Raw genomic sequence first — 25,480 nt, 5'->3', positions numbered from 1 at the left:
GCACGAAATTTTTGTGTTATTTACTTTTTATACATTTGTTTTTCTAACTTTTGTCCCGAAAGTTTCATTCTCTTTACTTTTTATCACATAAATTTACGAATTTTTCGTCATTCTACTTTTTGCCATATCACTTTTATTTCTTCTACTTTTCACACAAAGTTTTGTTCAATTTACTTTTTATACTTTTATTTTTTCAACTTCAGCCACCAACGTTTCATTTTTCTTTACTTTTTATCACATAACTTTTCACCTTATAACTTTTGACACAAAAATTTCATTTTATATAATTTTCCACATGTTTACATGTTAAGTAATGTCTCCTGGGGCCGGGGACAAAAAACTAGTTTGTATCCGAATTCGAATGAGCTTATTACTAGAATGTTATGTAAAGAACTACCCAAACTGTACATAAAACAGAGCTTCAATGTAATCAAATGCTCATACTAGATCTCATCTTCCTAATTTATATGAACAAGCCGGTTTTTCCATTCGTTTCATCAGCAAAAGGCGTCTTCTCTAACTTATCTTTATACATGGAAGATTTCGGCACAAAACTATCCTCATTATTGCACAGCCAACCATGGGCAGCCCTCAATGTAGGCCCTAATGAAACTGAATCTGCATATAAGTACAACAAAACCAAAGTCAGTCATGATTCAAAACGGTACTGTGTTTTTGTTTAATTTTTGGAGGGTTTGCCTGGTATTTGCACGGTGTGGACATTACAGCCGAAAATAGTAGCTAGCTTGCTCAAAATGCTATAGTTTGCTGATGCCCTCTGATCAGTTCTCAGATATGCAATATTGTCAGAAAACAATACAAATATAAAATTAAGGGGTGCTAGGAACTGTGTTTTAAAACTGATCGATAATGTCATATGAAACAATCAGAATCAGTTAATTAGCTCTAAAAAAGGACCTTTTATAATCCGATGATCATAATCAGTTTTTGTTGCAGAAATATCTACACTGGCTACACATATGGATAATTTGACCACAAAACAATCAGCTAACTAAAATCACTTCCACTATACTCAAACACTTAAAAGCGATTTATTGGCACATGTAAATGTGATAATCCCTTTTAAACCGTCATGCGAAACAATTTTTGGTAAATATACTATCCTATCATTGGAAGGGGGATCCAACTCCTCTCCTTCATGTTCAATGATGCCATCCAACGTGTCGTCTTCGAAATTTTTGAGGGTACATCGATGGTTTACCATCTGATAAAATGAGATGAATGGGTACTAATAAACATATATGTAGTGAAAGAATAATCATAGTCCACCTTTGACTTTGAGAGTCAATGAGATTAGAATCATACTTAAGAATTATACAATAACAGCAACCTTCAACTTCCAATCAATCAAAACCACCAAAAAACCCCAAAACAGGAACCCTAAACCCGAGATCCACCAGCAGCAGTTGGCTGCAAACAGAGGCGGTTTTTGGTGATGTACAGCAGCGGAACAGCAGCAACAGCTGCAAACCAGCTTCAGTACAGACCTGACAGGAAGAAAACAGCAGTTCCAGCAGCAGCAGAAAAGCTGTGAAACAGCAGCAGAAGGCTACAAACAGCAGCAAGCAGCAGCTTAATTTGCAGCAAACAGCAGAATCAGAACAGATCAAAACCGAACAGTAGCAGCAGCAAACGAATTAAGATAATTCGAACAGCAGCAACCACAACCAAATTTCAATCAAACTGATCTTAAGAACCAACATGGCTCTGATACCACTTGTTAGGAACAATAGGTTGCAGAGTGGAAGCAAAACAAAAAGTTAAAGAAGAACACGAGTATATAACGTGGTATCTCACACAAAGTGTGTGAACTAATCCACGGCTGCAACTACGGTTTTTATTAAGCTCAATACAACTTAGAATTACAATGAAAGACAAGACTATATATAGCTAAACAGATTAGGGTTCTTTGCTTGTTGGACAAGGAACTGGTCGGCCTCTTAATTAACCTCAATAGAACCTGCCTGGGCTAGTAGGCCCAAAGGCCTTCACAAACCCAACAGCCTCTTCATCGTCTAGTAGAGATCGATCACGTCACCAACACAGTCAATCTGAGGGCATAACTGGCGGTGGAAGTCCCACTACCGTTCTGGAGGAAACTAGCTAAATGCTAGAGAAAACCCCCATGCCCCACCTCATTGGCAAGCACTTCCCAATATGCCTTTCAAAGGTTTTGAACCCATGACCAACATTTCGCTGAAAGACATAAAGGGCATTAAATGTCCGGTTGGGCTAACATTTGGCTTTTAGCCTTTTATTAATGCTTTAGGCGACTTTCACCAGTTTATAAGTTATAACTGATGTACTAAAAAAAGTAGGTTAAACAGCACCACAACCAGCACGTCATCTTCTATGTCACACATATACACGCAAATGGTCACATTTTTCTACATACCGTATACCTGATTACATGCAGAAACTAACAATCCTTTGGGCTAGTGACTAATGAACACAACAATAAGTATATAGTAAATCAGCAAAAAAAAAAAAAGAAGTTAAGAAAGGTGCCAAAGTTATATATGAACAAAATTAATAAAAAAGTATAGCAATCTGATAGAATTGAAAAGGCTGCAGCAGGCCAGCAGCTGATATATATTTGCAGAATGTCTACACTCTACATGGTTAAGAATCTTTATGTATTAAAACATAACTAAACATACATCAGATGTAACTAAAAAAATACTTGCAAAATTTTAGGAACTTTTCAAGCATTAATATGAGTTTCTCATCAATTCATGATATGAATAATAACCAACTAACCATTGGAGTATATTCAGAGAAAATCATAAGCTTCTATCAAACATCTTACAACATTGTTGCTCAAATCCATACCAAGTTTTCAATTAAAATCATTGTTTCTTTTCAAAATAAAAAGTCTTGTTAAACATCTTTGGCAGTTTACAAAGCATGTCATGTTGGATATTTTGGATGGTTTGACTTTCTCAGATAAGTCAATTATTCATTAGATGAGGTAAAGATAAACTTGAACAACTCACATTTGTTTGAATTGTACTTGCTTGTCGATTATAGTAGTAATAGTGTAACACTTTAAACTTCCATAAAAATCAATTAAAATCGGTTATATGTATTAACTTGAAGCTTGCACACCAAATACCGCAGTTTGACTTCCAGAAAGTCAAGCAGCAATCATTTCTTTAAATTTCCTTTCATTTAAAACTAATGCTAAGCAAGACTTTATATATTCTGATTATTCTCTTCGTAATCATTAGTATATATCAAGTCAATACAATGTAATTGTTTCATTCCGTTTTGTTCCCCCAACTCTGTTTACACATAATCTACTTATAAATAAGTAACGGAAACCTTCTGCCTGTCTACAGAGTGAAGTGTATCCTTCCTTTCATAATCGATTTTCTATAAATTCTTTTACTAAGTCTTCCTTTTTCTTTCGTATTATTAATGTGAGCTGGCAGATAAGGACCGCATGTCAACAAATGCACATTTATATACTAGTTCCGTTAGTTGGTCCAGGAATAACTAAACAATAGGAATGACACTAACTGACCACAAGCCTTTGGGCGTATTCAACCCATTTTGGCTGTTCATCTTTGGCTTATTTTGTTATTGACCGGTTTAAAATAAAAGACAACTTACTCAAAGCAACCTTTTGAAAGTCAAATGGGTCGAAATTGCCAACACTAGCCTCAGGCGTGCTTTGTGGACGTCTTAATAATAGAGTTAAGTGGCCTAACCTAATCATTCAGCCCACCATGAAGACTTATATCAAGCATGCTTGCCATACTTTTACAAGGATTTGGTAAATTTTGCATCATTTCAGTAACTAAACATTCTTTCTTAAAACTTGTATTTCAACATTATTCAGCATAAAATAACATAACATATCTCATAGTGTGATCTATATACAAAAATTCATTCATTATTTTGAAGATACCAAATGTTGTGTAACATGAATTTCTGGCTTTTAAAATGTTGAGCTTTTTTATCTGTCCGTAATGGAAAATTGTAAAAGATTTAGCAAACAGGGGAATTAATGAACCATATATCCTATCAACTTTCTAATAACTATTACTATTAACTAACCTTGCATTATAAGTTTCGTCTTCACCTAAATCCAACTTCACATCCTCATCACCCACACATAAAGAATGATTCCGCATCCTTCGTTTCTTCAATATAACTTTTGATTCTTTCACCAAATCAATGTACTTTTTCCTTATCTCGGCAAGAGGATGGACCTCTATGGCCGTTTCATCACAATACGCTTCTTTTAATATCGCAGTACACGTATGATTCCTTAATGATAGATAAAACACATGGGGATGTCGCTCAAATGCCTTATGAACCTTTTGTGGCAATCCCATGTACTTTCTCAAACACAAAATCCTCTTTCTCTCAGCAGAATGTTCAACAAATAAAGTAAGCAACTCATGAAGCAAACCCAGGACCCGTTTCTCAGCCACATCACTATCGGGGCACAAATTCAGACATTCCTCATATGGTGAAACATATGGAAGTTTCTGAAAATCATCCAGCCAATCCAAAATCTTCGTCCTCAACCTCATACCTTTAGACGGAAACAACGGAATTGCAATAGCGTCCATTGGTCCACCGATACAACTTCCATTCCTCAACGCATTCCTTTGAAGTACTGACATAATCCTTTCACAATTTCCACTATTCACTACTGATAAACCTTTTAACCCATCACCCATTTCGACTAGCTCAAAACAGCCACCAACTTGCCCTTCTAAATTACGCAAATAATCATCTGGCAACCCTAAATACCACAACATCCCTTGTATTATCTTCAAAGGCAACCTCTTTTCCACACTCATAAGTATAAACTTCTTCAATCTTAGATCTAAATCATCTTTAAAATCCCTATAAACACGCTGTTCTTCATCATCAAGCAAAATAGCCTTATCGGTTAACCTAAACCATGGCAAATTATATTTCGGGCCCGTAAATTCTTCAAAAACAGATGGGTACAGTCTCAGAAACTTAGCAACCTTAATGGGTATATCTAATTGTAAGCCTTTTTTGGAAACATCAGAAATCGGAATGCATTTTTCTGGTGAGGCAATGATACAGTTCTTGAGAGCGATAATGGGTTTCAGTTTCATAGAGTTATGGATTGATTCAATAGTGTCAAAGTATGAATCTTTTTTCCATTTCATGTATACATTTGTGTAGCTGCATTTCTGGGTGTGTTGAAAAGGGAGTTTGTAACGATTTACGAGTGTGAAAAAAAGGGAATTTGACGAAAAAGTTAAAAGCTTTTTGAGCGTTTTATGACAGGACTGATCAACAATCATGGTTGATTATCGTATAATAAGATGGAAGTTGAAAAAAAGGTACGAGTACAATTTACAAAGGAGCTAATACCCGATAATGAAATCAGCAAAAGGTTTTAAAAAGACGGTGGTAACAGAAAGTTATAACTTGTTTATTTTGCAGACTATTTGTGGTGTCTCTGTTGACGGCTAAGGGACAGAATGCTATTTAGATTGCGCAAGTTTGATCATAGCTAAAAGGTATGTATACATCTAAGGGACAAAATGATCTCTTTCAGTTAACAGAATAACACAATCAAGAAACCCTCACAAAACAGTGAAATTCATAAAAATAAATAAACATGTGTTTATATAAGCTTTAAGGTACAGAATAGCCAAAAACTAATGAATGAAGCATCAAACAGACAGAAAGACAGTGACTTACTGTTGTTGTTAATGATAATGGAGAAGATGAAGCCTAAAATCAAAGAGTCAGAGACCAGGGTTTTGACTGCTTATGTGAAAACTGCGTTTGACTGTCTAATTCGCGCATTCCAACAACTGAAATTTGGCCCCGTGGGATTTTGTTTTAATATATATATATTAAAAACAAAGTTAGTAACGGATTTTTTTTTCTTTTTTTTCTTTGACACATTTTTATTTTTTTAGTGGGTTGCTTTATTTTCTTTTGGACCTATGTTATATTTTATTACATATTATTATTTTTTAAGTTTTTAACTTTTTTAAAATTATCTCATCTTAGTATAAGTGAACTATTACATAGTATATATATACATAACAGTAGGGTGTATGTTTTGGATATATACACATAACCATTGCCTGAAAAATTTGATTGCTATACTTATTAGTTTCAATGTTATTTCAGATGATGTTTTATTATTATGGACTATTTTTTTTTAACTTTCTATTTTCAATAATTTAAGAAATTAGCTTTAATTATGTTTTTATTATTAATTTACTTTTTTATTTTAAATATTCTACTTTCATACTTATTATCTTTTAGAATTTATAAAATATATTAATTTGTTATAAAAATATATCGTCGATTTTTTCTAATTTATAATTGCTTACCCATTAAAAAATCAATATCAACTCAGGTTTTGAACTAAATAATGTTTCTAAAAGCATGTAATAATTTTTACATAGTACGAAACACAATAAATATAATGTTTCCCGGGGCATTGCCCGGGTAACGTATCTTGTTTTCATATAAAGATATTTGTTTTTAGTATAATAAACGAATCTTATTTTTAAAAAAATTTCAATAAAAAGAATATTGTTAATTTTTAGCGTTAACACTCTGTCACGTTGACACGTTATTAAAAATGTTTACATGGACTTTATTGGAAAATATAAATTCATACATAGTTTTGTTTTATATATGTATACATTCAAACGTCCATATAAGCATTTTCTAATGACGTGTAAGTTAACGTGGCACTTAACGTAAAGCTGACGTTAAAAACTAACGATGTTATTTTTATTGAGAAAATTTTAAGCATGAGATATTTTTAATATACGAAAACTTAATATATTCACTTTACTAAAAATTTTGAGTTAAAAGGTTACTTTTTATGAATTTATCTCATTTTTATAATACGGGATATGTAAATACATAATTATCTTAATTCAAAATCAACATAAAATAAAAATAAATTTTGGAAATAGTGGTTATTAGAAAAGTGACATTTTTTCCTAGGTAAATACCATGGTTAATTGATTATGATATAGTCATGACCTAAAGATATTTCAAGTTGTTTTTAAGTCAAACATGATATGAACTTCAAACTTCAAGTCATATATACGTGGTTACCTTATATTTAGAATGTCCAGCCTAAGGTTAACTTTTTTTTTTTGAAAAGTGCCTAAGGTTAACTCTAATGGTCGAAATGTCCATCAGTTGTCATCTAGGTAATTACTGTGGTTAATTGGTTATTATAGGATCATGACCCATAATCTATAATCTCATATAAAACAAATTTGCTCAGTATCTTAAAAATTTCACCACTTTTTATAATATTTTCAAACTACCCTTAAGTCACTCTAACAAATATATTTAGAATGGTTAATTTTTGCACTTGATTATTATTTGTATCTAATTCTCAACTAATATTTAGAGTGATAACTACGGTTAGATTTTGTTGGAAACAGTATAATAACAATATGTAATTCCTTAAATATATATATATATATATATATATATATATATATGTATATTACAAAATGATAGATTATTATGAAGCAATTAAAAGAAGAACAGAATGAAAAACAAAACTGTATAAAATTAGCCTCACGAAGAATCCTGCAAAACAAAGGAAACGTAATAAAACAAAATATAACCGGGCTTGTGTTTGACACAATTCCCTTAAACAGATTCGCCGTCTGTTCCCAGGGTACACCGGTTGAAAGCAGCGTACTGACGTTGATCACTTGCCTGAAAGAAGAATGGAACACAGGGATGGATGTTGTTTCAGAAAACTTAAACCCTAAAAGAGTATGTGTGTGTAGTACGAACTATGTGTTTGTTATATATTTTTCACAAGTCCATGACATCCTTATATGCACAAAGCTGTAACTGATATCATAATGAAGCTAATTAAAACTGACCATAAAGCAGCTATAATGGTGAGTTCATTTATCAGTTACAAGACTGATAATTATGATATCAGTTTCAGAGTTAGAAGCATGCCAAAAGCTTATTCTAGATCTTTCTTAAACGGGTCAAAACCCGGGTCGGGTTTATCTCGGATCGCAGCAAAAAGGAGCCCCGCGCGGGCCCCAATTTTTCGAGCTGCATTCATGTCCGCAGGTCGCGCGTACATGCATTGGTTCAGAGAATTTTGACCCAGAAACCCGTTTTCTGCACCCCCCTGCGCGCGGGTAGGAGCCAGAGTAAAACACAACACAAGATCTTGACATAGCTTAGAAACTTCCACTTATAAACTAGTGAAAGTTTATATCCCACATCAATGGGGGACAAGGTTTTCTAACTCCAACTTATGCATCAAACACACAACTTTGAGACTCGATATCTCATTCACCTTTAACGCAATTTGGACCCATCTTAGTTTGTTTACGTAGCCTTGGCCAGAGACTACAAAACCCACTAAACGGTTCATGATATATGTCACACGACCATATATTTATTGATGTCCAAAGTGGTGGAAAAATGCACTTTTTCCCAACAATCCCCTACATGAATGGAGGTCGATCTTAGAAACAACAGTGTCCCATTCAAATTTCAACAGTTGAATCTTGCATACGAAGGTAGGTGTAACCCTTAGAACCTTCGCTCATGAAACGCACTTAGTCTACTGGCTCTGAGTAGACGGTGATGCCTTTGAACTCGTCTGCCATTTGTGTAGGCGACAATACGCTTCACACAAGACTCTCCCTGACTAAGTCAAGTCCTCATAGTTATGTCCATTATGGTCCTGGACATGCGCCTGGTTCTGCGAGATCTATTAAGTATTGTGCCCCCATCAATACCCTAAGAAGCGAACCTACTTCTCTCTCACATAGGTGATTCACCACGTAGGCTACCCGAATCATTAAAAGCCATAGGCTTAACCTTATAACTTGTCACTTTTAGGAATGGACTAGGAAGATTATTATGCCTATAATAAACTCCCTTGTAAGGCGTGGGGTTTTATCAAATCCCCCCACAGTGACCTCGCCAGCTCATACAATTAGGTTTCCTATTGAACTCAGATCTTGGGATCTCCAGTCAGCTGAGTTAGGTTTTCCTTCATATAAGCTTAGCCTTTCATGGGATTTAGTCCCATTCCCATTGACGACTTCTGAACAAACTCTCTGCTTAAGCCTTTTGTTAGCGGATCCGCGATATTATCCTTTGACTTCACATAGTCAACAGTGATAACTCCTGTAGAGATTAGTTGTCGTACTGTATTATGTCTACGTCTGATATGTCTATTCTTACCATTGTACATTGTGCTATGAGCTCTACCAATTGCTGATTGGCTATCACAATGTATACATATGGCCGACACCGGTCTAGGCCATCTTGATATATCCTCAATAAACTGACGTAGCCATTCTGCCTCTTCATCCGCTTTATCTAAAGCGATGAACTCTGATTCCATCATGGATCTAGCAATAACCGTTTGCTTAGACGATTTCCACGATATGGCTGCCCCTCCAAGTGTAAATACATACCCACTTGTTGCTCTGGAATCATTCGTGTTAGATATCCAATTTGCATCACAATGTCCTTCAATTACTGCTGGATATCTGCCATAATGCAAGCCATAATCACGAGTGTACCTTAAATACCGAAGTAACCTGGTCATACAGTTCCAATGACTTGAACTTGGGTTACTTGTATATCTACTTAGCTTGCTAACAGCATATGCCAAGTCTGGTCTTGTACAACTCATCAGATACATTAGGCTGCCAATAATTCTTGAGTACTGTAATTGTTCAACTGGCTCTCCTCTGTTCTTCGCAAGATGTTGACTCGTATCAATAGGAGTCCTTGCTACATCAGAGTCATTTGCATTGAACTTCTCAAGAATTTTGTCCACATAGTGGGACTGACTTAAAACAAGTCCATCATGGGTTCGTGTGATTTGAACCCCTAAAATCACATCTGCTAAACCCATATCTTTCATGTCAAACCTTGCCTTTAGGAGATCTTTTGTAGACTTTATCATTTTGTCATTACTTCCAGCAATGAGCATATCATCTACATATAGGCACAAGATAACATATCCATCTGGTGTGTCTTTCACATACACAGACTTGTCACATTCATTGATCTTGAACCCAGACTCAAACATGACATTATCAAATTTTTCATGCCATTGTTTGGGAGCTTGTTTTAATCCATACAAAGACTTAACAAGCTTACATACTTTCTTTTCTTGCCCAGGAGCTATAAATCCCTCAGGTTGCTCCATGTAAATCTCTTCCTCAAGATTTCCATTCAAGAAAGCGGTTTTCACATCCATTTGGTGAACTTCCAAATTTCTAATGGCGGCAATGGCAAGTACTAACCTGATTGAGGTTATTCGAGTTATCGGCGAATATGTATCAAAATAATCAAAGTCCTTTCGCGGTTTGTAACCCTTGATCACCAATCGTGCCTTATATTTGTCAATTGAGCCATCTGACTTCAATTTCCTATTGAAGATCCATCGATAACCTAGTGGATTACATCCCGGAGGAAGATCCACTAGCTCCCAAGTATGGTTTTGTAAAATAGAATCTATTTCACTTTTGATGGCTTCCCTCCATTGAGGCCCTTCTGAGGAAGTTACGGCTTCACAGTAAGTTTGAGGTTCACTTTCCACCACATAAGTGTAGAAATCAGGACCGAAAGACTTTTCTATCCTAGCTCTTTTGCTTCGTCTAGGCTCAATTTCTTCTTCCTCAGGTTGTTCCAGTTCCTCCTGGACTGGCTCATTAGGTGTCTCATCTTGGACACTTTCATTGACTACCCTAGACGAATTTCCAGATTCTTTTGCAACGCATGGAAAGATATTTTCAAAGAATGAGGCATTCCTTGATTCCATTATCGATCCTTTGTGTATATCTGGAATCTTGGATTCATGCACAAGGAAACGGTATGCACTACTCTGATCAGCATATCCAATAAAAATGCAATCAATAGTTTTGGGTCCTATCTTTTGGGCTTTAGGTAGTGGAACAGCTACCTTGGCTAGGCACCCCCACACTTTTAGATATTCATAGGATGGTTTCCTCTTCCACCATAACTCATATGGGGTCACATCCTTTTTCTTGTGAGATATCTTATTCAAAAGATAATTTGCTGATAGAATGGCATCCCCCCACATTAGCTGATTGACACCAGAACTCACCAACATGGCATTCACCATTTCTTTCAAGGTTTGATTCTTTCGTTCAGCCATTCCATTTGATTGAGGTGAATAAGGTGCAGTGAACTCATGTCGTATTCCATTTTGTGAACAGAATTCAGCAAAAGATGAGACATATTCACCACCTCTATCACTTCATACAACCTTGATTTTCCTTTCAAGTTGATTCTCAACTTCATTCTTGTAGGCAATAAACGTCTCAATTGCCTCATCCTTACTTTTCAGTAAGTAAACATAACAATACTTCATGCTATCATCGATAAACGTAATGAAGTACTTAAATCCATGTCTCGTGGGAATGGATTTTAGATCACACACATCTGTGTGTATCATATTAAGTGGTTCGGTAGCTTTTTCAACCGATTTAAATGGTACCCTTGTTAATTTGGCTTCAACACAAGTTTCACATTTGTGATTTGAGTCAATATGAAAATTTGGTATGCTATTCAATTTAATTAAACGACGAATGGAATTAAAATTGACATGACCAAGTCGACCATGCCACACATTAGAAGACTCAAGCAAGTAAGCAGAACTAGTACCGGTCTTATTCATTCCATTGATAGCAATTACATTCATTTTGAACATACCATTGAGGGCATAGCCCTTACCAACATACAAACCATTTTTGGTCAACACGACCTTATCAGACTCAAACATAATTTTGAAACCAAACTTGTTCAACTGATAACCAGACACAAGATTCTTGCGAATCTTTGGAACATACAACACATTCTGAAGAGTGAGTTCTTTCCCATAAGTCATGTTCAAGATCACGTTACCCTCGCCTTTCACTTCAGCAGTGGCGGAGTTTCCCATAAAGAGCTTTTCACCATTAGTGACCTCTTTGAAGGTGTTGAACAGATTCTTATCAGAGCAGATGTGGCGGGTGGCACCAGTATCAACCCACCACTCATTGGTATTAGAACCAACCAAGTTAACCTCAGAGATCATCATAGTGAGATCAGAGACCATAGCTACCAGATTATCCACATCAACCATGTTAGCTTGGCGAGTAGTCTCTCTTTTGGGCTGCCTGCATTCATTTGCCCTATGACCTGGCTTATCACAATTGTAGCAGGTACCTTGGAATTTCTTTTTCACAATTCCACCTTTGGCTCCAAGATTTGGACCTTTTCCTTTGCCTTTTTTCTCAACCCGTCCCTTGCCTTTGTTACCTCGTGAAGATTGACCACTTTAAACAACATTAGCCTTTGCTGGGACATAGCTTTGCTTTTGAGCAACTTTGTTGTCTTCTTCGATACGAAGACGAACAACGAGATCTTCAATGGTCATCTCCTTTCTCTTATGCTTGAGATAATTCTTGAAATCAATCCAACTTGGTGGCAGTTTCTCTATCATGCAAGCAACTTTAAATGTTTCACTCAGTGTCATTCCTTCAGCATGAATTTCATGTAGCATAATCTGCAAATCTTGAATTTGGCTCATGACAGTCCTTGAATCAACCATCTTGAAATCCAAGAATTTAGCCACCACAAATTTCTTGGTGCCAACATCCTCAGTTTTATACTTGCGCTCTAATGACTCCCATAATTCTTTGGCAGTCTTTACTTTGCAATAAACATTATAGAGCGAGTCAACCAAGCCATTCAAGACATAGTTGCGGCACAAAAATTTAGAATGATTCCAAGCTTGAATAGCGCTCACAGTTTGAGCATCCATCTCCCCTTCAGAGACTTGGGGAGCGGTTTCAGTCAGGAACCTCACAAGGTTCAACGTTGTCAAGTAAAAGAACATCTTTAGTTGCCAACGTTTAAAGTTCCCACCATCAAACTTCTCAGGTTTTTCAGCCTGAGTTGCCACCGCAGTAGGCAATGATGGAACTAGCATGGAGGTAACAGAGACAGCAAATGTCATAATCGCAGACACAGCAGGAGCTGCAGAGACACCAGAAGTGGGAACACCAGAAGTAGGAGCACCCAAAGTGGGAATAGCAGAAAACATGGGTTGAGATTCCATTCTGAAAGAAGAATGCGAAACAAGTTAATAACAAATCGTGTTATTAAACGAATCTGTTTAAGTTTGTTGGAAACAGTATAATAACAATATGTAATTCCTTAAATATATTTATATATATGTATATTACAAAATGATAGATTATTATGAAGCAATTAAAAGAAGAACAGAATGAAAAACAAAACTGTATAAAATCAGCCTCACGAAGAATCCTGCAAAACAAAGGAAACGTAATAAAACAAAATATAACCGGGCTTGTGTTTGACACAATTCCCTTAAACAGATTCGCCGTCTGTTCCCATGGTACACCGGTTGAAAGCAGCGTACTGCCGGACGTTGATCACTTGCCAGAAAGAAGAATGGAACACAGGGATGGATGTTATTTCAGAAAACTTGAACCCAAAAAGAGTATGTGTGTGTAGTACGAACTATGTGTTTGTTATATATTTTTCACAAGTCCATGACATCCTTATATACACAAAGCTGTAACTGATATCATAAAGAAGCTAATTAAAAAGGAGCCCCGTGCGGGCCCCAATTTTTTGAGCTGCATTCGTGTCCGTAGGTCGCGCGTACACGCATTGGTTCAGAGAATTTTGACCCAGAAACCCGTTTTCTGCATCCCCCTGCGCGCGGGTAGGAGCCAGAGTAAAACACAACACAAGATCTTGACATAGCTTAGAAACTTCCACTTATAAACTAGTGAAAGTTTATATCCCACACCAATGTGGGGCAAGGTTTTTTAACTTCAACTTATGCATCAAACACACAACTTTGAGACTCGATATCTCATTCACCTTTAACGCAATTTGGACGCATCTTAGTTTGTTACGTAGCCTTGGCCAGAGACTACAAAACCCACTAAACGGTTCACGATATATGTCACACGACCATATATTTATTGATGTCCAAAGTGGTGGAAAAATGCACTTTTTCCCAACAGATGTCTCATCCCCGTATCTCATTAAAATATCCTAAAACTGTTACGAGATCTCACGCGTTATAAACCCTTCGTTGCAACAGACACTTTTCTAATTATTTCAAGTTATTCTTAATTCAAAAAAATATGAACTTCACACTTCATGTCATGTAAATACGTGGTAACCCCGCCATAGAAAGCCCATCCTAAGGCTAACTTCAATGGTCGAAAACTCGATATGCCCACTAGTTTGCTTGACTATACACTGATGTTTAGTTTGCTTCCATTGTGTGTTAAGTTTGCTTGCCAGTTTGCTTGGGCGGTTTGTTCTATGCATATCAAAAGCATACCAACTTTGTGGCCCACCTTCACTTTTTTAACTTTTGTTTTCTAGCATGTACGTATACTTGTTTAATATAGTATTTTTTAATTTTTATTTAGATGATAATGTGACATAAGTAAATTGAGTTTTAATAGTTGTATTGAAGGAATGTTGCTAAGGTGATTGATATGCTTGGACATTTTTATGTATACCATTGGAGATGGCTTAAGAAGTCTCTCAGTATAGTCAGCCACTCAACCCTCCATTAGAATCTTGATAATGTGTTTTTTTTTAAGTTTCTAAAGTATACTAAGATTTGATATTCAAGGGAAAAAAAGTATAGAAAATCTATAATCTAAAAACTAGAGTGAAGGCCCGTGCGTTGCACGATCGAGCTTCACGGGTTAGTTTGTACGTTTGTAAGATAAAGTGAAGACCTGTGATGCACGACTTAAATTGTTTTCTTAGTCAAATGATATATGTACGGATTAGAAAAACCTAAGCTCAAGTTTTTTGCCTTTTAAAAAAAAAAAGAAATTCCCTTTTTATCAACATCATTCAAATTATACAATTCACTTCTTTTGGTCAATCAATGGACATGCCCATTGATGACAACAGTATACAAACTATAAACCATACTTAACAAAAAAAAAACTACACACTAAATCACTTCAAGTCATATACCCCATGAGTTCACGTATTCACCACTTCTATTATTCTAATACTAAAAATCACAGATGGGGCAATCATGCATCTATGATCCAAATCAGTCGTCATCATTATCTAGAAAACTTGAATTATGTTTCACTCCACTATCTTTCAAGTGTCGATCTGTCAAATACTTCATGCCCAACTGCATAATTGCACTTTCATCTAAACCTTTGCATATGAGCATCTATATTAAGCTCTCAATTACTTCGCTCAAGTTGTTCACTTGTATAGACATTTTAATAAACATTTGCATATATCAAAATGTATATATAGTAGGAGATATACAATTATACACAATGTAACTTGATTGTCTTAATTTTACTATACCAGTATACAGCGGATCCAGAAAATTAAGATAGTGGGGGCAAAAAGATTATACGTTAAAAACAACGAAACTGCCTCATGCTCAAATAGCCTTATCGGAACATCATTACATCCCCATACAGAGACCCAAATCTTCTGCACCAAAACAACTTGTTAACAGGGACCAAAAATAGCAGTTTTAGAATGCAAAAGCTCACCTAAATAGCCTTAAATCGGCAGCTTAGATAATAGAGATCTGATAAAGCAAAAAAATAACAAGGACGTCCTAAAAAGTGTGTACTCGTTGGTTCATCTTAGATCATAGCAATATCACGCCAATATATATATATATACACACAGATTCATACCGAATGTTGCTGTTAAAATGGTAGGAACTCCATCTACAAAGTTTTTGTTCCCCGTGATATCGGTCCGTCAAATGGCAGATAGTTGTCCAAAGTGGGTTGACAATATGTTTGTTACATTTTTTTCACTCTATCTACTAAAAAATTATACAACTCAAGAGTAGGAAGTGTTTTATGTCACCAAAAACGCCCGTTATTACCTAACCCCTCTCATCTGTTCACTTTTTCCTCACCATACAGAAAGCAGTCGATACTCATAATGCCTATATTCAAGATGCAAGTGAAGAGGTGGTTGTTTCAGCATCCATTTAATTAAAACGTGGCAAGAATAATAAACAAAACACAATCAACACCACGAAAACAAATAAAAAAGCCTTGAGAAAATTAGCCGACAACAATAACAATGAAACAAAATCCATGTCAAACGCTTTCTAATGAGATATACAACTAAACCGAACAAAGAAAGTAAACTTACAGCACCATCGTACACGGATGCTTAAGCCTTGCAAAGTCGAAGATTGGAGTCATCACAACCACATATAGCATAACTCGCATTACGACTGTCCTGCAAATCACGACCACTACAGATCGACAAAAGTAAAGGGTATGAGCTTACTAAGATATTCAACTTGTAACCAATAGTATCTGGGAAATTACAGCCAATAAAACCTGATGACAGCTTTGAAAGTCTTCAAATGGGTCACTTCTGCGCTATCAATGATCTGGGTAGATGATGTACTCAACACTCCAAGTTTACCAGAACCAACTATATGAATTAGAAACTTTTAAATGACACCAGGCAACATTAGATAATCATTGTATAATTTACCAAGATACTTCTTCCCACTCATTGCAGTGAAAATGATGAGATAGGGGCCCATCTTCCTACATAACATCACCCGAATCTGCGGACCACTGCACACAGTGACAGATAATTGGTGCAGTCCTATATTGTCATTGCCATATAATAATCACAAAAATTTCATACCTCTCATTCATCAGGTTGAACTCAACTGGTCTGTGCCTCCAGGGCCCAGTGGATTTCTTCACAGGCTCCCCAACACATGTTACATAACTAATCAAATGTACAATATCAGTAATTCAATAATTAGTTACAGAAATTAATTAAACTAACTATGTTAATAAAAAGGAAAAATTGGAAGGTACAAATCTGATATGTGAAGGTGGACATTATACATGATTAGGGGCTTTAACAATTGTAGCATCAACCTCCTAAATTTTCAAACAAACAAACCATAACAATTATCATAGATATATACAATAAATGAATATATATATATATATATATATATGAAGTAAACGAAAAGTGGAATAAAAATCACTAACCTCAAAATCGATATTAGTTGCCTCACTTTCAATATCAAAGTTTGTGATTAATTATGCCTTTGAACCCACAAATACTTCTCCCGTCTCGTCGCGACATAGCATTTGAAATGATAAATTCTTTTTAACCTGATTGTTTGAATGCAACAGGGCATATCGCATATGAACTTCATCAATAAAATGAGTTTGCAAGGAGATGGCGGTTAGGAAGAAGAGCAGAGGAGATGTGAAGGTGAAGTTGTGAACCAACATGGAAAATGATAGGAAAAGACGTTCGATTTAATACATCATAATTTCAAGTGGCTCTAATTTTTGGACTACATTCATTTTTGGACTGCATATAAATAATACTTCGTAATTAAAAAGGGTAATTTTTTGATGCTTGATATAACATAATACACAATTACACAAAAATAACTAAAAAATATGTTGAGTGCAGAACATGAAAAGGCACTTCATCAATCAAACTAAATACCCATAAATCTCCTCATCAATTTCTCAACTTACACTAACCATCAACAACATATACAAATATCTTAATAAGTAAAACGAAATTAACCTTAATGCAATAAATTTTAGCGTTAATGCAGTGCCAAAAACTCAACTTGAGCTTTTCTTTATTATATATATTATATATATAGATGATTTTATTGCATGCTTTCTTATATATGTACAATTTGTCACAATAATAACACAATATACACTTGCTATTAAGTCACGATAATTGCATGTGCAATAAACTAATAATCAGTATATATTAATAATTATCATTAACTAATTATGTATGTAGATACTTAATAATTAATCACTCTATTATATGAGTGTAAAATACATAATGAAATAAATAAAATCATAAATATACCATACTAAAGTAATTAACCCTATTAAGTATTTTAATAACCCTATTAAGTACCCATCGATAAAACGTCAAGGAAGCGTCAATTTTGCCACTATAAAAACACATTCACACAATATGATCTAATTGGTAAAATACAATTCACGAACCCTAGTAATTAACCTCATACAAGATGCATTAAGTAAAACCTTAAATACATATGCATTATAGTAAAGAAAAGTAATTAACCCTATTAAGTATCCATCGTAAAGCGTCAAGATTGCGCAAAATTCTTCCACCACCATGATAGAACTTTTATATATACTAGAGTGAAGGCCCGTGCGATGCACGGTCGGGTCTTACGGTTTATTTCGTAAGTTTGTAGGATTGTTTTATTTTGAGGTTTATGAATCAACTTAAGTAGAAATATATAACTGTAACATCCTAAACTTTTCGATCTTTGACTTTGACTTTGTCGTTAGTCAATCGGCAACTTCCATCGTTTGATCGTTAGTTGATCTTTAACGCCGTTAGTTCGTTAATTGCTAGGCGATTAATTTGATGATAAATGATGATTAATGTGCCTATATGTGAATAAGTTATTGAGTTATGTGATGCTAATATGGTGTGTCGGTTCACCATTATGTGTTTAAGACGTTAATTAGTCGTCTGTTAGTATACGTATTAGCTTCGGGCCTTAGTTTTTATGCTAAAATGACATTTTGGACTTGTTGGTGTGGACTTTAGCCTAGCCCAATCCTTATGCACGAAAATTAAAGACAAAATCTGGTCCATTAGGTTAAACCAAGTATGCTAACCTCCTTTTAAATAATCATTATCATCTAATAACCTATTTTCCTTAAGTTTTACCATTCTCACACTTTTCTTCATTCTTTTTCTCTCAAATTTCGTGGGTCACTTCCTGGAAATCAGTAGGTATTATATTCTTGTTCATTATGTGTTCGTTACAACGATCCTTGCTTGTGTCTAGAGATTTTCATACCGAAAATTAACGTTTTCGAGGTTATTTTGGGATCTCAATGATGACGGTTATACAAGGAGGGTTAAGTACAGTAAAATCATTATCTTTTGATGTATTTCAATGTTATGTAGTTATTTGAAAGTATTTTGATTCATACATATGGATTTCAAAGCCGATTTGTAACGTGTTTAACATCTTTTTCTTTTGATCCGGAGAAATAAAGATTTAAAACACGGATTTTCTTCTGGAATTAGATTCTCTACTAAAAATCATGAGTTTTGCAAAAAGAATCACTTGATTTGGTTAAATAACGAATCGGGAATCTTGTTTTACAGTTTTATAAACGTGTTGTAACGTTTCTGTCGTTTTATTTTTAAGCAGAATATCAAAACGAAATATTTTCTGAAGTTATATTCTTTATCGAAAAGCGAAGATTTTGTAGAAAGAATCGTCTAAATCCGTTAGATAACCAAGTAGATATCATGTTTTGAAGTTTCATATACATTTAGCAATTGTTTGGAAAAAAAAAAAGAAAAAGAAGAAAGGAGCTCAAAGTGGCATAGCCCCGTCCAGAACCATGTCACATCAGGTGACATCATGCTGCGTCATTTTGCTGATGTCACCATGATGTCAGTGGCTATCAGAATTTGCCGTTTTAGTCCCTGCAGTTTCATATTTGTGGTTCATGGTCCCTGTAGTTTTGAAAATGACATTTTTGGTCCCTGAAGTTTTTGATTTGACATAAACGGTCCCTGTAGTTTTGAAAATGAAATTTTTGATCCCTATAGTTTGAAAAGTGACAGTTTTGATCCCTACAGTTTTGAAATTGACAGTTTTGATCCCTGCAGTTCTGAATTGACATATTTGGTCCTTGCAAGATTGAAATTGTGTTTTGAATCTTGTGAGATTGAAATTGTAACTTTTGATCTTTATGGTTCAAGATTGAAATTGTCATTTTTGAATTTTGTGGTTCGAGATTGAAATTGTCATTATTGAACTAAATGTTATTGAATATTTAACACCTTAAATTAAACGTATTTACTAATAAAAGCATGATGTTGAGTCCTCATTAAAAGACAATGATAGTGAGTAAATTAGCAATTAATTGGACTCTTTTGTACATCGTAAGTTCGGAAGGTTTGAGCATTGTAAGTCCCAACTATTACTAGATGGGTGCTGAAGACACCTCTATGTCGATGGTGAGTGAACTTTGCAACACGATCAATTAATCTGGAAGTGACCAGTTTAGATTGATCGTGTACCAGGTTAACTGGAGTTACAGAATATAAATAAGTGCAATAATATAAATGACGAGTATATAAACTGGTGAGACAATATGTAATTTTCAAGTGTATTTTATTTATTACTTGTTCAAATAAAATACAAGGTTGTTGCGGAACCAAGATAATACAAGAATGTAAATATCCTAACAACCCATGAATTACAATTGATCTAAACTTGGAAATTCTCCTTAACAATCGACACACTTAGAGTTGTGAAATGTTCCTTTTTACGATTGAGAGAATATTGCACAAGTTCACCAATATTGCAGAATATATGTATTTGCAAAGTTGTAGAAACAGCTTGTGCAAGGACCTCTATTTATAGTCGAAGATTGAGCATGGGGATCTCAACTTCGATGTACAAATATGGTTGACAGCACACAAAAGTATTGTTTAAATAATCCTTTGTGTGTGTTAAATAAAGTAAGACAAAAGGTTACTTTATTCAACCACTCTACATCTTTGTATCTTTATCCAAAGACAATATCATTGTCCGGTTAAAAGGATGTAGAGTAAAAAGGTCCTCCTCGTAATCAGTGTAAAGCTTTGTAAGAGCATTTACACTGGAGGATTCTCCAGTTGATTGATCTGGTAGATTGTCAACTGGGCTTAGCTGCCATTGCCAATCTCTATCTTCCATTTGTTGTCTTTGACTTCAACTGGAAGGTCTTCAGATTCTAGTCTCCTGATCTCAACTGGAGGAAGTCATCAGTTGCTGAACCTGTACAATGCAACTGGACTTCTAATATTTCGGACAATTCCTCACGCTCTCCAGATGTCACTGGAGAGCTCCAGTTTAGCTTAAACTGGACCTAACAAGCATTCACTGTTGAGTCTTAATTGGTGTGACACTTTGTTATTGCATTCTTATTGAGGTAAGATAACATCTTTCGTCACCTGAGGGTACACCAAAACATAATTTTTATAAGTTAAAACCTCAAATGGATATAATTACATATTTGTATGATTATGGGATTATATGGGAGATTTTATGGATATGTAAGTTTACCATTGATGATGAGTGATAAGTTATCTATGTTTCAAAGGTATGATAATATGCATATGTTATGAAATGATGAAATGTTTTTATGAATGTTTGCATGGCTTGAACACCTAGTCACTAGACATATGAATAGGATTGCCATGACACGTGCACGATTAAGGGACCTAAAGTAAAAGATGATGTATGTGATTAGTTTAGGTGAAAGTGTAGCCTAAGCTAATATAATTAAGAAGTCTCGAGCATATTTAAGATGTTGTGTTAAGCTTAACCCGTGCTAGTTCCTCGGAGCTAGGGCGTACGTGGTCACGTGGTTTGGGAATCATGATACCTCCCGTGGCATAGTTACGTTTGAGTATTCCAGGTGGAGTAACTAACCACCATGGTACAAAGGCATAAACGGTTTATTCAGTTGGAAATGACTTTGTCAATTTCTTAATGAGGCCGATGGACCACCGAAAGGTTTACCCATCATGTCGGGTGTGAGGACTCCATGTATGGTCTACGACCGCCTGCACACAAACCCCACATCCCTATGTAAGTGACGTAAGTCACTTAGCCTACGTCTAGGCAAAGAAACAAAGTAAAGAAAGAAAGATAAGACAGAAATTCTAGGCACATTAGGAATATGATGATCCTATTGTGTTATGTTTATCTTCTGATGTGATATGTATGGGATATTAACATTTATGACATGTTTTGTTAATATATTATGAATCGGCAAATGTTTTCAAATTATGTTATCTTACTTAGCTAATTTATTAGCTAACACTTGTTCTTTGAAAATGTTGTGCCTTCAGGATAAGCAAGCTTGAGCTAGGAAAGGATTAGCTCGATGAGATGGGTAGAAGTAATAAAGAAGACTAGCATAGATTGTTGAATGCTTAGACATCCCTTAGCCTTACATTTTGGCTACTTTCATTTATGATTTATGAACATGTAATAATGATGGCATTTATGTTGGTGCCATAACTTGGATTTCATTTATATTGTTTTGATGATGCACGTTAGTAACACCATTTTATAAAGGTACCATCCGGTTACGGATGTGGCAGTTTTAAAGTGATCCTTTTCCGCTACTTTTTAAACGCCGTTTGGCAAAGTTTTTTAAAATCCAGATTTTTAAATGACGGGTGTTACAATAACCAAATATACCGTTTTATTTTTTGTAAGAACAAGTGATACATAAAAGTAGTTTTGGTTATTGAATATATACTTATCATGATTGCGACTTATATATTATGTATGGTTTTGTATTTTATTAACTTGTTCATGTATAAAAGGTAACTTATTAACTTGTTCATGTATAAAAGGTTATTAAGTTGTCTCGCTCACAACGTGCTATGACCCTACGGGTAAAATGTCGTTTATCCCATGGTTCTTGCACTACAACTGCAACCTGTGCCCTTGTTTCACAAATGCACCCAAAAAGAACAATACTACTAAGCCGCAACAAACGCATCATATATAGAGATATATTAAATGAAGATCTAAAGTAATTTTCGTCAAGGCACCACCAAGTAACACTTAATATGTTCATAGGGTGGAAACTCGACGGCAACATGGCTAATGCGAGCAGGAGAATGTGAAAATCCACTGTTAAAGATATAAAACCCCTTTGTTTAATGGGTCACCAAATACGATAGTATAAGAGTAACAACTTAAGCAGCATATCTCCACCAACCTCAGAATCCTTCGTCCAGCAGGATATGCCTCAAAGCTGATGATATGCTTGTATAACCACACCTGCTCTCATCCTTTTGAGTCTAAAAAACAAATTTTAAAGAAACAAATTATATATATGCTCAGTTACATAAATATCTCAAGCACTGAACATGTATGATATGTATCATTAAAAGTTGTGCTTAGCCATTTATAGTAGCATAAGCGGTTCAAATAATAGAATTAACAGTTAAGCAGGATTTTATCGACTTCAACGGTCTCGTGACAGCACACACATTAAGAATAAATAAATGGTGGTAATGTTGGAAGAATTACCCAAGAAAGCAGCCCACACATCATGACTACCTCTTTAGAGGCCTGGACCTATAATCCACAGACCCTTCCTCACATGTTTAGCTATTCTTTGACTCCCTGTCACAAAATTTGACTAAAATCAACACAAAGAACTTATCATTTTACCCTATAAATTCCAAGTATACTATAAGAACGAAATCTTAACTGGCTAAGTGTACAATTAATAGCCCATAGAAAACAGAAAATGAAATAAATCCTTATTTTATTGGCACAAATTGTTTGGTTCAATATAAAGATCTTGCAAATTGCAAAAAGTTTTTATGGTTCCAAGAGACAAACCTGCAAGCATGGTGTCGCCTAATTGCCATATGACCCGGTTGATCTTTGAGGGAACTAACTTTTGTCCCATCTCCAAATACTCCAGAAAACCTATATGTCTGCAATCACCGTACAGGTACAACTCTTGAGCTTGTGGAAGATGATTTTAATAACTCATGATACCGGACCCGGTTACTTATTCATATAATAAAAGAACCATTTAAAGCTTCTTGTAACTTAGAAAATTCGGATTTGACGCATTGGATTTATAATCATAAGGACCACTAACATTCACAGACCACCCTTCCAGACGCTTCCTTACACCTTCCCATTCCTTTCATGTAGGACATCTTACTTTCTTTTCTTGCCGATGAAGAAGCTTTGCTACCCGAGATGTCCCTCAATGAAAGACTAACGGAGTTGTCCTTGATAGACTTAATGAGTTGTCCCTCAATGATAGACTAATTGTTTAAATCTGCAAGCAAAATACATAGTAGGAAACTGGACAGAAAAAATAATATAAATGATGATAAGTGAGAAGAACCTTGATGGCTTTGCTAATTGATATAATTCGGTAACCATATTCGGTAGCCAAAGAACCTGTGATTACCCAACCGCAGAAACAAAGTAAATGTGAAGGGGATGTTCTGAAAGATGACCGACACAAAAAATGGTAAGTCCAAATTTGGAACATCCCCTTTGGAACCATTTATCTAAATTGAATTAATTTTTTGTACCAATCATACGAAAGATTATCGAGAAACAGAACGTGAATAGCTAGCAAAACAACGATAGAAACCAAGGTAGGGCCAAAACCAAGAAAGACAATCCAAAAACCATAATCCCTAAAAAAATAACCAAAACCTCAACATGAACACAAACATGGACTAATTTCAAACAATATTTTTCATAACAAATAATGGCATAACACAAACCCGAAACAAGAGATTTAGAGAACAAAACAACTACCCCATACGAACTAAAAAGATAACCATTTTAATCTCACCGTATTCTGAAAGAGAACAAAAAAAAATAATCACTTCCGACTTCACATTGTGACATAGTCCACAATTCAAAGTCAAAAAAAGTTGCACAAAAGAGCAACTGATTACTAACATTTGAAACAATCAAAGAAAATCGTATCTTTACAATCATTGAAGGCAACTTCTATCAAGCCGGTTCTGTAGATCACACCTAAACTTTCCCATAGTAGGAACCGAGTGGCATTTTTGTTTCCCATTATTGGCCTCCCACTCAGGTCCCACGACCAACATGATTAAAGGTACATAGGGTGGGGTTTTAATCCTCAACCTCCACTTTTATACTGCATGTCCCCTACTAATAGCTAGCATTGTGGGGGTTATTTAGCAATATGTGAAGCTGCTCAAATGTGTCAAGGTTTTGCATATAAATATAACAAATGCATATAAATCAATATCAAATGCATATAAATCAATATCAAAGAATATGACATACATGACAATAAAAATTCAAAAAAAATTACTTGTTGAGGCATTTCATCAAACACCTATTGTGTAACATAAAAAAAATTGCATAGCAACATCAAAAAGCAAGGGGGAAAAAGTCCACATAGAAAAGAGATTAACCTGAATACATAAAAAAAAAAAACATACCTGTTTGAGAAGATCAATGGCGATACCTAATTAAATTTCCTTATAACAGTTGCATCTAAAAACTTGGCATAACCAAAAAAATTGATAATAAATCAAAACTCAAAAGTAAACACAAACCTGAGGGAACAATGTTAGCTTTCTTTCAATCCTACAACAAAACTATAGTAACTGATAATTTTATTTTCTTAAAAAAGTTAGAGAATGATCGAGAGAAAAAGAGCATATTTGAATTGAAATTCAAATTATAAAAGCTTGAGAATTTCATCTCCAAAAAATAGAAAGCCACTGGTTGCTTCATCTACCTCTATCCGATTATAATAAACTTTTATGATAATATTTAAAAGGAATTTGAAAG

The 25,480-nt window shown here is 35.1% G+C and overlaps 1 protein-coding gene across 3 annotated transcripts; it reads right to left on the bottom strand.

Moving 5' to 3' along the window:
- Positions 1–258: 258 nt before the first annotated feature.
- Positions 259–5,752, bottom strand: LOC122607752 (protein WHAT'S THIS FACTOR 9, mitochondrial). 3 transcript variants are annotated; one of them, XR_006325088.1, is made up of 3 exons: positions 4,084–5,752; positions 700–778; positions 259–618 (listed from the first exon to the last, which is right to left on the bottom strand). XR_006325088.1 is itself a non-coding variant. In XM_043780783.1 (2 exons), the coding sequence occupies exons 1-2, from the start codon at positions 5,316–5,318 to the stop codon at positions 751–753; spliced, it is 1,263 nt and encodes a 420-aa protein (XP_043636718.1). In that variant the 5' UTR covers positions 5,319–5,752; the 3' UTR covers positions 259–750. The 3 variants fall into 3 exon arrangements, 2 of the variants coding, with proteins under 2 accessions (XP_043636718.1, XP_043636717.1); XM_043780783.1 differs by having other exon boundaries at positions 259–778; XM_043780782.1 differs by lacking the exon at positions 700–778 and having other exon boundaries at positions 4,084–5,751.
- Between the last annotated feature and the right edge of the window lie 19,728 nt (positions 5,753–25,480).

The sequence above is a fragment of the Erigeron canadensis genome, chromosome 7 (genome assembly GCF_010389155.1).
Source record: "Erigeron canadensis isolate Cc75 chromosome 7, C_canadensis_v1, whole genome shotgun sequence".
NCBI lineage: Eukaryota > Viridiplantae > Streptophyta > Magnoliopsida > Asterales > Asteraceae > Erigeron > Erigeron canadensis.
Note: the sequence above shows the minus strand (reverse complement) of the source record. Positions and strands in the feature narration are given on the sequence as shown.

Bases quoted from the DNA above. Each gene is read 5' to 3' on its own strand.
- LOC122607752 (XM_043780782.1), bottom strand. From the start codon at position 5,318: ATGATTGTTGATCAGTCCTGTCATAAAACGCTCAAAAAGCTTTTAACT. The intron at 619-4,083 runs GTTAGTTAATAG...ACTTATATGCAG, and splicing joins GACGAAACTTATAATGCAAG to ATTCAGTTTCATTAGGGCCT.